Consider the following 15,552-nt stretch of genomic DNA (forward strand, 5'->3'; position numbering starts at 1 on the left):
CTAGCTTTAGCTAGCTAGCGGTTACCATGTAGCTTGATTGAGCTATTTGTGTTCATTCTTTATTGTAAAACATTTTTTATGAATGAATTGTTCATTTTGAGTTTGCACAGAGCCTATGTTGTCAGTTCAAATGTTAAAAGCATCTTTCCCCATTTTATTTATTTGCTAATTCACCACATGATACATTTCCCATTGTATGTATTTGACAGATTAACATATATAATTAGCAAATTAATGAATTATATGTGCTTATGATATAGTAAAAAATGTGTTTTTATCTAGATGTGACAAGGTTAATACAGTCTAGGTCTATCTTCCCATTTTATTCCTGTTATTTCCCATAAAATTCTCATACATTTTCATTTATTCCCCTAGAAAGTGTGCACCTTAAATATTCACAGAATTTTGCGACCCTGATTGTGAGTTAATAAAATGTCACAGAGCAGTGTTTGTTATAAAAGTGTGATCTGAAAAGTTAATTTCATAAGCCAGAAACTACAGCAGCAGTAAGTAGAGGCAGAGTCACTGGTATTGATCAACACTCTTATTCAATACTCACCTGATGTGTCGCCATCATTTTGTGTTAACAAGTCACTAAAAAGAACACTGCGGTTTCGGTGGCAAGTGTCCCAAACACACTGCTGTGCGATGCTGTTACTCAATACTTCTTTAAACCTGTGAAACTTCTTTTTTTATATGATGTCGGGGTGATCAAGGTTAAAGTCTTTCTTTCATATTTGAGAGAAATTCTTCTTGCGTAACTGTGGCGCAACAGTGCTCATCCATCGCAGAGTGTATTTTTCATTTGAGTTACAGTATGTTCAGAGAAGGACACTCCCGGTACAAGTCAGTAGAACACACAACAAAAGGACATTGGATGTTTTCAAGGTATTTCACAATAAAGAGATAATAAGGCTTATCCCATGAGGCTCACCCTGACAGGGGACATTATTTTCATGCCTTTACATACCGTTTATGTATATGCTCGGTGTTTGAGAGAGTGAAGGAGACAGAGGGTGAGTCAGAGAGACAAACCCAGGATGAGACAATGAAACAGCAAGTAACACAGAGTCTATCCAACTGCTCACTGATCCCATAGGAATCTGAATCCCCTCATGGACGGAATCCTGCATTTTCTCTGGCTCAGTGAGCAGTTATCAACAGTCTCTACGACTGAGAACATGGCAGGGGAACCGTTACTCTCTGTTCAACTGTTCTGTATACATCGCCAACAACAAGCAATGGGAATCACATTGCAGCATTCCAGCTCCACACCAGCAATGGATTCAGTTCACAATTATCTAAATCCATCCAATGAGAAGAATTTCATCAGAATGCAAATGTGGTACGGGAACCAGCCTTAAAAACATCTCTTTCAAGTCTAGTGGCACGAATAGTGTTGCACATTGTTCAACGATCAATTATTCAGGCCGATTTATGCTTACATGCAACATCTATGTTATAAAACTACCAGTTACATCCTGCACAGAGCAGGAGTGAGTCTTTCAGAGTTATCATGTCCTGTGGCACAAAATAAACACTCAGTCCGGATATCAAGCGTCAGATGCTGAATCATTTTAGAACTCTGGATTAGACCCAAGACTCCATTAAAGTCTCCTCCTCTACCTACCAAACAAGCCGAGGCAACAGCATGGTTACATAAGAAGCTCATACGTATCCCACAGCTAGCAGTGGGGTATGGAGCTTTTTTAGGCCGAAGAGTACAAAACAAAAAGGCTTACGAAGCTGGTCTGAGCTTCTTATGCAGCAATCCTTTAAAAATGTATTTTAGATTATATGAAACGGCAGCTTATTTGAGTGAGTTTAACACTATTAAATCATGATTTGTCAATTTCCACATCCAAGATTCATATTTTTCTTCTTTAACATACTGATGGTTGTGTGAATCTGTGGCTTTATTTTAACAATGAGACAAAGACTTAATGTTATAGCCAATCCAAAAAAAGAGGAGTTTGCATTAAAACCCAATACATAGACATGTACCATTAGCAGTACTGACACTTAACTTGTGTTGGCTGTCTACATGGTAAGGATGGGGCCTCTTTACAGCAACTTCAGAAGTCTGGAATCCTGTCTTATCTCAGTTTAGGATGACATTTAGAATGTTTCCTATCTTTGAAACTTTAAGTTACGATAGCACCAGCAAGTAGGATGTATATCTGTAATAAGACCCCTGGACTAACTTCTATTCACTCTTTCCTGTGACTGGATTATAATTCAACTTCATCAGTTATTTTCTCTCCATTCAGTATCCAAGGTTCTCATCCAGTAGATCACAGTCCACATATGATTATACTTGTGTAAATTATGTGTTCAAGATATGTTAATATTAGGGGTGTAATGGTACGCGTATTCGTATTGAACCGATCGGTACGAGGCTCACGGTTCGGAAAAAATAAAAATAAAATTATTTTTCTTTTTAAAACCTTTATTTAACCAGGTAGTCACATTGAGATTAAAAATCTCTTTTGCAAGATGTAAGTAACAATACTACATAACATTAAGGAGCAGTTTTTGTTTTTTATGCTTATGTGTTGCTAAGAAGACACCCCAGAAGATGAGTCACTCAGGTATAGTTCCGTCATTGTTCAAAGTCAAAGAATAACTTCATGATGTTAGTTGTAATGAATAAATATATTTTAAAATAAAGTATATTTCTCTGGCATTTATAATTTTCTACTGTACCGAAACATACCGAACCGTGGCTCCACTGTATCGTACCGAACCGTGAATTTTGTGAACCGTTACACCCCTAGTTAATATAGATTAGAGATCTATTGCAGCACGACTAATTTCTCTTAAGTAAAATCATCAGATAACACCGCCTGTGTTCAACAGGCGGAGGAGACTTTGGATGAAAACAGATGTGTGTGTGACAGAGAGGTTAATGCGGTGACAGGAAGAGCTTTGGAGGAACAACAAAAACGAGAACAAAATGAGTCACACGGAAAACCCAACTGGTGACGGTAAAGAGGAGGAAATACATGTGCGGTTACAAAACAAGAGTCAGGCTCAGTTGCGAAAACTTAAAAAAGGTGATGACAGTGACTTTGTGCACACTGTGGCCATGGTCACCCCACAACAAATACTGGAAAAACCTTTTTAGTTTTTATTTTGGACGAGTACAGTAACCTTCACACTCCCATTTGTTGGGATAGATTATTTTTAATGAATGCCGTCAGACCTCTCTAGAAGATTATAAGTTTAATATGCATTTGTGAAAATACTTAAAATCATGATTATTTCAATCGAGACTGAAGAACAATAGGACCGTATGAAAAAACAAGACAGCAAACAGAGCGAAAAACTAATCTCCAGGTTCACTGTGACATCTATAAAGAGAGACTTCGCAATTATAATTTGGAACTTAGAAATGCAAGGCAGTCATTCTTCTCTGACATCATAACCAAAAACAAGAACAATACACGCGCCTTATTTGCTACCGTCGACAGGCTAACAAACCCTCCAGTGTCGGTAGCTGCTGAACTCCAATCCACCTGGGCATGCACAGGATATGTATTGTCCCGATCTAACATCCATTCAAATATCATGACACAATTTCATTCAATCAACCTTAGAAGCCTAGAAGACATCATACAACATCTGAAGTCATCCTCCTGCTGCTTGGATATTCTACCAACACACTTTTTCAAAAATATTTCAAACTGCATGAGCACTGATCTTTTACAAATTGTAAACACATCCCTTCTCTCAGGAGTCTTCCCACAAGCCCTAAAAACTGCAGTTATTAAACCACTCCTAAAGAAGACTCCGCAACGATGAAAAATTATGGGCCAATATCAAACCTCCCATTTTTAAGTAAAATAATTGAAAAAGCGGTTTTCCAACAGCTGACCGACTTCTTGGCCGTAAATAACTGCTTTGATGTTTTCCAGTCAGGCTTTCGACAGCACCACAGCACTGAAACTGCTCTTGTTAAGGTCTTCAACGACATCCACTTGAACATAGACAATGGCAGAAGTTCAGTCTCAGTGTTACTAGATCTCAGTGCTGCATTCGACACGGTCGACCATGCCATACTCCTAGAAAGACTAAAAATCTGGGTGGGCCTCTCTGGCACAGCACTTAACTGGTTTGAATCCTACTTGAAAGGCCGAGAATACTTTGTGTCTGTAGCTGATTACACATCAGAGCTGACTAAAATGACATGTGGTGTTCCCCAAGGCTCAATACTGGGGCCTCCTCTGTTCAACACCTACATGCTTCCACTCGCTCAGATTATGGAAAACAACAAAGTGTGTTATCATAATTATGCAGACGACACACAAATCTACATAACTATGTCACCAGGGGACTAGAGGATTAGAGGATTTATGTCTCAACAGGATTTGGAAAAACTTGTCCACGCATTTATCTTCAGCAGACTGGACTACTGTAACGGTGTGTTTACAGGTCTCTGTAAAAAATCTGTCAGAAAGCTGCAGCTCGAGTCCTCACTAAGACCAGGAGGGTGGACCACATCACTCCAGTTCTGAGGTCTTTGCACTGGCTTCCTGTCCAACAAAGAATTGACTTTAAAATCCTGCTGTTGGTTTACAAAGCACTGAATGGTTTGGGACCAAAATACATCTCCGATCTGCTACTACCTTATGAACCATCCCGACCCCTTAGGTCGTCTGGGACCGGTCTACTTTCTGTTCCCAGAGTCAGAACTAAACATGGAGAAGCAGCGTTCAGTTTTTCTGCTCCACATATCTGGAACAAAGTCCCAGAAAGCTGCAGGTCTGCTGAGACCCTCAGCTCATTTAAATCAAGATTGAAGACTTTTCTGTTTGCTGCTGCCTTTAATTGAACCACGTTCAATTAATATGTCCTGCATTTCTGCATTTTACTACTGTATTTTATTTCTTACACTGTTTTTTAATTGTTTTTGAAATCTCCTTTTCTTTTGCCTTGTGTTTTGATGCTTTTAATGGTTTTATGTGAAGCACTTTGAATTACCTTGTTGTTGAAATGTGCTATACAAATAAACTTGCCTTGGCTTGCCATAACACACATGGTATGGATTCAACATTCAATAAAACCGATTGATTCCAGTAAGGAGCGTGTTGTTTTGTTTAAATGAGCATACAGAGACGTTTTGCTCTGTAGCTGCACTGCAGTGAAACCCCACAGGAGCCTGAACCTGGTAAAGGCCCAGCTGCTTCTGTTCTGTACCATATGCTATCAGTTGTTGGTCAACTCAGCTGTGAAGAAGGCGACTACCCTGGGACTCAACTTTTAAACCATTTCCTGAACAAATATGAATGAAAGTAAAACGTCCATCTTTGGAACGTTATGGTTGTGACAATATGTCATCAGTCACTGGAGTTTAACCCAAGCTGACACCAAAAGAATGACCTAAATTTAGGATCCACTCACCTCGGTTTTTGACTTCATATCACTTTGGATTGTCAACTGGTTTTATATCATTGTGTATTTTTCCGCTCATTAAAGTATCGCTGATAGATTATCTGCTGATGAAAATCAATTGGTGCATTTCTAGTTTTTTTAATGTACTTTGCTACAAAACATTTAATTGACATTTAAAGAGTCAAAACTGGTGTTTGTTTTTGTTGAGTTGACATTAGTGTCAGTTAGATTTGGTTTGGTCCGAGCTATGGAATAGTAAAGCGTCCATCGGCACACTACATCTAAGCGTTCCTTACCTTCAGTGCATAATAAAATACAGGTTATGAACTTCTTTTGAAACACAAAAATGTGAAATCATCGTATGAGTATAGACCATTAGAAGCAGGTAATTAGTTACAGTCTATAAAAAATCCATATAGTTCATCCCAGTTCTATTGCATAACACTGGTGGCTGGATAAGTGACAACAACATGCAAGACAATTACATGAAGAGTTAAAAGAGACAACTATATTACACAAGGTGTTGTCCAACGGTACATTTTACTCAAAGCTAACCAAATACTTTACTGAGAGCACCAACACACATCAAATGTCATCAAATATAACATTAATCTGCAAAGAACACGTGTTCTGAGTTCATCGTTCACCACCATCTTTCTTCTGAAATGTGCTCCATGGAGCCGTTCCAGGATTTACATGATCAGCTTTTAGCTCTGTGGCTCCAGGCCTTTGGGAGAGAAGCTCTCATGTTCTCTAATATTAATTGAGCCATTAACCACAGTTACAATAAGTTCATTTGTTCATTCGGCGATATTAATAGCCTTTCGACAGTGTTGGTGCTTAGTTAAGTTGCAGACCGTCCCTATGCCTAAAAGGAGCTGAAAGCCGAACATTTCATGTTATTATGAAGACGGGCTGGTCCATCGATCACAGAACACACAGCCTGACACAAACAGGTCGCTTCCACTCAATCCTCACGACAGTAGTTGTGTTTCTTTTAAATACTGGGTAGGTACGATGACAAAATCTCTGGCCTGCATGTATCAGCTGAATAGAAAGGAAAGTAATGGACTCCCTGTTGCATGTTTGTCCTGGAAGTCTGCTTCAATCTTAACCGTGACCGTCTACTGGGTCCCGAACATTTTAATGGCTGGCGTGAATTTAAAACAATGTAATGGGATATTGAGAGACATGTCAACCAGCAAGCAAAGCACAAGGATGTTTTGAATAATAATGGTGAGCACATCAGTGTGATGGCCTATGGATGGAATGAGACGCGATAAAATGGGACAACACTCTGATATTCCACTGCAAACATGTAAAGCCCCTTTCTTTCACCATTTCAGTAGCAAAAAAAACCTCCACCCTACACCATGGCTGTTTAACCCATTTTAAACGTCACCTACTGGCTACACGACTGGATCTACTGCAGTGGACCTCTAAACCATAACACATTAGATCACAGAGCCCTATTTCACACCATGGACCTCCATCTGAACATATTGTGGTTGTTAGATATGATTAATATTAGACTTCTATAGTTGTCAACTACAGTTGAAGATAGATCACTGTGGAGGAAGTGAAACCTATGATCATAATAGTCACTCTGATGACTCTTAATCACATTGGGCTCACTTCTATAGTGACTTAAATATAGGGTTGGGTATCGTTTGGGTTTTAAAACGATACCGGTGCCTAAACCTAGGAGCCTCTTAAAACTGAGCAGCAATGCAAGACAATGCTGAGGCACTGAGAATAATGACTACCTGCTACATGTTACTCCTGTCAAGTAAAATAAGGCCATTTCTCTTGGATTGAAATACAGTTAAGAGCATTTTAACTAAACTCTATAATAACTATGTTAATGTAGAGCCACATTATGGTTAATATGATGTAACCGTTACATTAATAACACTTGCACAGAGTTCCCACACAATAACTGTTACATGTTGTTATCTTTCTGGCAAACAGAACTACACTCTGGCAGGATATCAGTTTGTGATTTTAACACAAAAAGAAGCTGTAAAGTCAACAAGATGAACTTTCTAGATCAAATAAGAATGACTGAAGACTCAAGTAAACAGTGTTGGGGCAAATATATGCACAAACCATTTCTTATGGTTGACAATAAGACAGTCATATCAAATATCAGAATATTTGGTTTGTGCAGGAAATGATTACCAAAAGAAAACATCCAACTTGAAGCTCTACTGAGAGAGCTGGGGTACAGCTGGCCTGCAACTAACAGTTCTGTGTGAAAAAGGACCATCACAGTTTTCCTCGAACCCAGACTGTCATCACGTCTTGTTTTGTTCAACCAGCAGTCTAAACCCCAAAGATATTCTGTTGTAATACTAAGACGAGGAAAAGCAGCTATTTATCACATTTAAGAAGTAGGACCATCAAACGTTCGCCAATTTTGTGTGAAAAGCTGCAGAAACAGACCAACTAAAGAACTAATCAATGCAGCTCTAGTACACAGCAATCACGATCAGAGACCATACCAACACTAAGTTATATGCATCAGCACTTTACAACAGTTACATTACGAAACATTCATCGACATTACAGAGTCACAGCTTTGACTCTGTGGATTCTGATCTACTATGACAGTGGTGTAGAAACTTCATAACTGATAATTAAACTCCACAGTACTTGTATAAATATGTATTGGCCTTTCTGTGCTTCACTTTGTATTACAGCACAATGTAATCACAATGGCATAGATCCACCGCTCCCATTAATGGGGCAGAACTGTAATTGTAAGAAATTTGAGCATAGAACTGGGTGCACCGCTAAGTCATTGGAGCTACCCTTGACATACACTACCTGGGTGAGGCCGGCAGCACTCCAGTAAATCAGTCATACCTGAGCTGACGGATGAATGAGCAATGATTCAGGTAAGTGATTGATCGCTGCAGACACATGCAGCCACAACGTGAGACAAGCAGCCGGACGGACACTGCATCGAGGGACGGCCGTCAAAAGACCTTTAATAAATTACACCATCCGCTGACAGTGGCACTGGGTTGGCCAACGGGAGTACACTCACGCATGCAAGCTACATTGCTCAAAGACAGTTTGGGTTAAACAACAATCGGTGGTTGGACGGTTTAGGCTAAGTGGTGGTTGGGAAATCCGAAATAACAGCTGCTGGAGTGACATTGTGAATAATTAATCGACAGTGCTCGGCAATATCAGCAACGTTTACATCACCACATTCGTAATGGGAACTTAATTCTACCAACTTTTATAGAAGGCAATGTGCTGTAGACTTTGTTTTGCTGGACATGGACGCTCAGTGTGAGTTCTATGAAGTTACGTTTCTTGTTCAAGGCCACAGATTCAGTTTCACGCTGCATTATCACAATTCATTTTAGTTGCTTCAATTGTCGATTTGATTGTCAAGAAAATTGGACAAGCAATGAGTACAATTACACATTCCGGTGAAGGTAGTGTAGCACATACACCATTCATTATTTACCACCAATTAATTAGACTGCAGAGTGGAAACTATTCAGACACATGGAGCACACTGATGACTGCATTAGCACTAACTGTGTGCAGCACAAAGTACTTGATATACAGTAGACATAGTGAAAGCATCCTTTCACTGAAAGTTACAATATAACATGTTATCACTTCAAAACTCGAGGGGAAAGCACTCCAAAACCCTTCAATATCAAGATATAGCCTTTTCATCATAATATAATTATAATATTACGTATTCCAAGTTGATCTACCACCTCACACTGACTTGTAACTGTGCCAAGTCATGAACAGCTGATCTAAAAGGATCATTCCTGTCAAATGTAAATGCAGGTATGCACCATGTAGCGCGCGAGGGTCGACTGTGGAAACCATACAAAGAAGATAGGAGCTGCGACAACACTTCATGTGATGTCACTATCACATTCTTACCTTTTCTTTTGTAGGTTACTTGTCAAATGACCACAGAAAACCGTTAATGTCCATTCTACTCCTTTCTAGACTTTCTGAAATCTGACATAAACACAGACCGTTTATAATCGCTCTTTGGCACCAACATAACAATCGCATTATATATTAAACACAAATACACAACGTTGAATTTCAACATGTCTTCGCTCCTCATCACACGTACAGGAGTTCACCTCAGAAACACATTCAAGAGTTAAAGTCAAAACAAGAAAGGAAAACCCAAATCTCTCCCAAGCGTCTTATTTCAAATGAAGAACAATAACAATATTCTGTTATCCTTCCACAGAAGCTAAAATCAAGCTCATCAAAATAATCCGACACCGATTACGAAACAAAAATCACACCTCGGCTGTGGTTCACTGGTCTGAGTATTGCAGTATTGTATTGACTGAGCGATATGACACAATATGATGATTCTCACGGAGAAACTCGTCTCGGCCTCGCAGCACTGCTGCTCCGCCATAATTAATACCATATGTTCTCCCTTTTGCGCAGGGTGATATCACAAACCGAGTTTGTTTTCCTCCGCCATCGGAGCTGTGAAATAAGTGGTATTTACCACGCGATGGCGAGATCGTCTTTGTGCAAGAGGATCTGAGATGAGCTGTGAGGTGGGCAGCAAAGTGGAGCCGTGGGTCCATTATTTCACCTGCCGGGGGGGGGGGGGGGCCGACCGTACACAGCACTGCTACAACATACTGGACGCCACGCATAGGAGCCCGAGTGTCACATAGTCGCCATGTGACCTAAACATACGCTGCTCAAGCTTTCATGCAGCAGTTAAACTACGTCATTTGATATTTCAAGTGTATCAAGAGTCAATTATTTTTCCATTCAACTTTTTTTCCGCTAACTAACAAACAAGCAGACTATTTTATTTCTGGAAACACGGTTGTCTTAAAGTGGTTCTCCATCCAAACTCTCTTTTGACTATCAAGCAAAGATGGCGGTTTGAAGGGGGTAGTTTCATATTTCATAGAGAGGATGTGGTCATAAGTTGTGGTCAACTTGAAAACATGTCAGTCGGGTTCAAATGGGTTTCCAAAGAATCCAAACAGCCATAAATAACTATCCAACCACTCCTGCAACAGAAAACCCTTTTCTATAGTATAATTCATACTGCGAAAAGAAAAACAACTTCTGCGTTTCATGGGGGGGTTGCTGAACCCTAACTTCAGCATTGAGCGACCATCAAATTAAAAGATCTGCAAAGGTGCTATTTTGTCAACCAAAGACTGCAAGCTTCACTTTTCTTCCCCACCGACAGTGCACGTACACATTTTGAAAGGAAAATATCTCAACATGGCAGCTTAGACGTGCCATTAGCTTAGGCCTAACCACACTGATTACTACACACCCTCACCACCACATATGTTGAACAGAAGTCAGGTTCATGTCGAGCACTCGGTATCATAGCTGTTACTATGAGAGTATGGTTGCCGTTGTCTCGACCACATCCTCCCGTCTCTTCGGAGAAGCAGCTTGACAAGAACCGAAGGCTCTGCCCGACAGTGTGAAACAGGCCGCCTTGTTAACAGCGGCGCAACCCTTCACAAGCACCGTCTGCGATACTCGATCAGTCACTGCTGACAAAAACAAACTGCCTTCGAGAGAATATTGGCATTCAGACGAGGGCACAGCGTACTGCATTCCTCATTGGACATTATAAGATTAGCCTTCACACAAGTAGAAAATGTGATTTATGACATACCGTAAATTCCAGCATATGAGCCGCTACTTTTTTCCCACACGCTTTGAGACTGCGGCTTTTACAACGATGCGGCTAATTGATGGATTTTCATAGGCTAACTAGCTTTGCGCCGCCAAAGTCGGATGCGGATGTGTGTTAGAAAACATGAGCCCACACCCGTGCTCGCTACTGGATTGGTCATTACCAGCCATGACGTCTCCGTCCCTGATTAGTCACACTCACTATCACGTCACCCGTACCCGGAAAAAAACAAACAGGCAGGGCGACCAGTAATTCATTTCAACATGGATAACTAATTTCAAGCGTTGCTGCTAGCACAACAGCTAGCAGCTGTTGTTATAAACAGCTAGCAGCTGTTGTGCAGTAAAAGTCTGCATTTCTGTGGAGGAATCACATGGATTATTGGATTATTGGATTATTGGAACGATTAGCGCGCGCCGTGACCAGCGGCGTCATCAGCCCTATTAAGCGACCAAGCCAGTTAGCCGTAAATGCTATTCAGAGCTACGAGTTACAACAACAACAGGTATTGCCTCGTTGCTTTTAGATTGTAATGAGAAGACACGCTGCTTCGTTTTACTTCTTCCGTTTGGTAGCCTTGAGAGACCTTAGTCTGCAAGTATGTCTGTATGAAGCATGAAAAGATGTACGAAGATATATTATATTCGCTAATGCTAATCGCGGTTAGCATTTCCCCATTGGCGGTAATGTTAAAATTTGCTTAGAAGCTAGCGAGTCGGACATGTTATGATGTTCAGAGAAGAAGACAACTCTAGTACTGTTAAAAGCATCTTGCCGTTCAACGAGGACACCTGCGGCTTATAGACAAGTGCGACTTATTTATGTGCGGATTCTTTTTTCTTTTAAAAATTAGCAGGTGCGGCCTATATATAGGTGCGCTCTGTAGTCCGGAAATACGGTACATAACTTTTTTTGATATTGTTTCCATGTTGATTAAGATTGCATCAACCCAAACCTTGATAACAGCCCATGGTCTCTTAATGTGAACTTAACATGACATCCATTGTGGCTTCAACCACCATCATCATCATCATCATCACTGTGATCACCATTGAGGCAGCTGTGGTTTAAGAGGTAGAGTGGGTCATCCGCTAGTCACAGATTGGTGGTTCGATCCCTGGCTCCTCCTGCTGTTGAACTGATATTGCACTTACTGACTTTAGGTCACTGACCATTTCAGAATAATGTCTTGTCTGCCTGGATACCCTGGCACGAGACAACCATGTGGAAAGAAACTCTGGACCAGTCCACTAAATAGGACATGGGGCTGGACGATTAATACATTTCTATTTACGATCTGGGCTTCCAACTATTATGAAAACGAGATGATCGAGATTAAATTACTGTGCTGCATTGTGTTTCACAGTGACTCTCTCGTTTCGTCTTGCGTTGTAAATTCAGCTCGCCCCTTTTTGTTACAGCGGTGCTCTTTCGCTCGAGTCTGAGAGCCGAGCTGCGACACCGGGCCGTGGACTCGCCGGGCCTCTTGCCCTGTGGGCTGACCGACCAGCGAGCGGGTTGGTGGGGTTTTCGGCAACCCACCAGACCGGTCTTGATTCTTGAAACACGGACCAAGTATCATCTACCGTGCTTTGAGAGTGTGACTTTCTTTATATCTATTCAAACAATGCACCTTTGATTTAGTTCTTAACTAGAAGAGTGAACAATGCCTCCCTTCAAGACAAAGATTGGAAAAAGGTGCCTGACTTAAGTTTACTTTTGCTCAATTCCTGGATCATGATTATGTTATTTGATCCCATAGAAACCCAATATTGCCCAACACTGCTGTCTGACATAACTTCAGACTAAATATATTAAAAACATCTTTCCTCAGGAATGTATTGGTTTGTGACTCAGGGAAAGTGGGAAAAACTACTGTCTCTGAATTATCTCTTCATCTCGAGCGCACATATTTTGGCTATTCTATTCGTCTGTTAACTACAAATATTCCAGGTTTTGCATTTATTCCAAAAAAGACAATATTCCAACTAAGCTGTATACATGGCGAATAAAAATGAATATTCACGTTGACATGCAGCCGTGTATACTCCGATTAACCAGCGGCAACGTTTTTTGACCGTTTGAACAAAGCGTCTTTCTTTCATTCCTTCAACCACCTTGAGTCAGATAAGTGCGCACATCCAACAATCCGTAGATATCCAAGTCTTTCATAATGTTTAAATGTAGCTGTGTTTCTCCTTCCGACCAGAAACGTGAGCTTTTCTTTGAGGCGTGCAGCTCTGCGAACTGGTGGTAGTCGGTTTGTGTGTAACTTCTGCACGGGCAAGAGGCCTGGAATGCCCCTAAAACCCAAATATTATCTGCATATTCCACACGTCTTACATGGAAAAAGCTACATTCAGAATAACACATAATTCAGAATATGCACGCAGAAAATGCTTTCTACCTGACCCACAAAGAAATTCAGAATATTGTCATATTGGGAACAATAGTGGAACGTTAGTGTGCAGGTTAACGTAGTCGAAGTTTTTGAAGACTTTCAACATAGTGTCGATTACTGAAATGAGAGGAAGTGTCATCATCTTTGTTAAGCAATACTCACAACGCCCATACTCTGGAGACAAGTACAGTAAATTGCAAAGCTTCAGACTGAAAGTCAGAATTACAAAGAGTCTAACACCAAACAGTTTCAAAAGATGAATCTGTTTACAGGTATGTTTGATATTTTCATATCTTTCTAAGACCCCTCATCAGAGCATGCAGGACCAGCACCTGGAGCGGATATACTATCTTTCCGTCGTGCCTCTTTCACTGCTTTGTGCCGGTACTTCCCTGCTATTGCAAATACATGTTCCCCTTTTGGGAGCAATAAAGATCCTCCTATCTCACCGTGTCCACAGCCGTGCACATGTAGCTAGACAGCTGACATTCAAGATAATAACAAAAAGGAGAAGCACTGCTATACAAATCCCATGCAAAAAAATCATCAGACAAAGTATGGGATGTGCTTCTGGTGATCCCCTTACCGGCCTGTAGTGAGGAAAACACCACCTATTTCACTGACATGTCACCGGCGAGATTAGTGAAGAGGAGGCAGAAGATGTGCATGAAAGAGCGTAATTAACTGAAAGCAGGGGTTGTGCGTTGTAACTTCTAACAGCCTGCGTTTAGGGTAGATGTGCAGAACGAATGGCACAAACAACGAGACTGGAACTTCCCATGTTTACCTTGATAATGCTGCTCCTGCGTGGTATTTCACATTTGGCATCCGATCCGACAGAGGTGTTGGCGGTGTCCGCCCCGGCTTGGCTGCCAGGTGCGACGAAGGATCCCGAACCGACCATGTTGTCCGATATCCCACAGTCTCCATTCGAGACCGACACTTCGCAATGCGTCTTGCAAGCGTCTCCGTCGCTGTGCACGGCCGTATCCCCAACAGTCAATGGAGGCAGGCGGCTGCCGTCCTCCTCAAACTCCGCCATAGGCACTTTCGAGCGCACACACACGCGCGCGCACACACACACACACACACACAAGCTGCTGGTGTAGCAAAGCCTTATGTTTTCAGCTTTCCTCCAATTTGCTGCCTTGGCCTATTATTGCCTCGTTGTAACATTGGCACGCAATTCTGCCATATCATCTCATCTCTCGGTGCACATATCGGTCAGCTTCCCACAGTCAGAGGGGCTCCGTGCACCGCGCTGCTCTGCGAAGACAAACCACGGGCGATTAGCATCACCGGGCATATGTGTGACATTAGTAACAGCATTGAATACGTTGATAGTTGCCGCTATTTCACCCCGTAGAGCCACCCTGGAGGAGCGTTGAGCAGCAGTTAAGAGCGGATGTTGACCGGAGTAAACCCACCCTCTTCTGTTAGACAGCAGTCGGTGACGGTATAAGTTGAGTAATAATAAAAGCGTGTTTTAGTTATCAGTTCATTCAACTCTCCCTTAAAACTCGACGACCAGCTGCCGGTAACGCGCGGTGGCTTTGTGTGTACTCGCCTTTTGAGCCGACTTGTTTCTCCATGGAGAGGACTCGGTCTCTTCCTTCCTAAGTTGTTGCGGCAACAGAGAAAAGAAGAAAAGCCGACGACCGTGTTCCGTGTGTGCTGCTGTGCACTGAGCCGAGCTAGTGAGCTAACTAGCACAACGCAAAGTCCAGCCAATGCACCCCCGGTTGTTTATGGAAGCCCATTTCCGCCAACAACAAAAAAGTAAAGTTTCTCTTTTTTTTTTTTTGTAATTTAAAAACTAAACTAAAAACAAATTACAAAAAAGAAAATGCACCAACACTTTTGCTGCATCCCTCTGTAACCATGACACTGACCAGATGTTTCCAGCTGCTGTTCAATAAGTTGCCACATAAAGTGAAGTATTTCATGTGTTGTACAGCCAAGTTTAAAGTAGTCTTCAATGTACTCACTATATGTCAGATGTAGGGTAACCTATGAAGAGCTTCTTCTATGACTGTTGTGTTAAAGTATCTTATCATTTTTACTT

The 15,552-nt window shown here is 41.3% G+C and overlaps 1 protein-coding gene across 1 annotated transcript in view; it reads right to left on the minus strand.

Annotated features, from left to right (window-relative positions):
• Nucleotides 1–14,940, minus strand: part of plcl2 (phospholipase C like 2) — a 33,246-nt gene extending 18,306 nt beyond the window's left edge. Inside the window, exon 1 of the mRNA XM_079275666.1 lies at nt 14,275–14,940. Within this exon, the coding sequence (XP_079131792.1) occupies nt 14,275–14,529 (255 nt within the window). The 5' untranslated portion in view covers nt 14,530–14,940. The remainder of the gene's footprint in view (nt 1–14,274) is intronic.
• Nucleotides 14,941–15,552: the final 612 nt, after the last annotated feature.

This window comes from Melanostigma gelatinosum (assembly GCF_949748355.1).
Source record: "Melanostigma gelatinosum genome assembly, chromosome: 9".
Lineage (NCBI taxonomy): Eukaryota > Metazoa > Chordata > Actinopteri > Perciformes > Zoarcidae > Melanostigma > Melanostigma gelatinosum.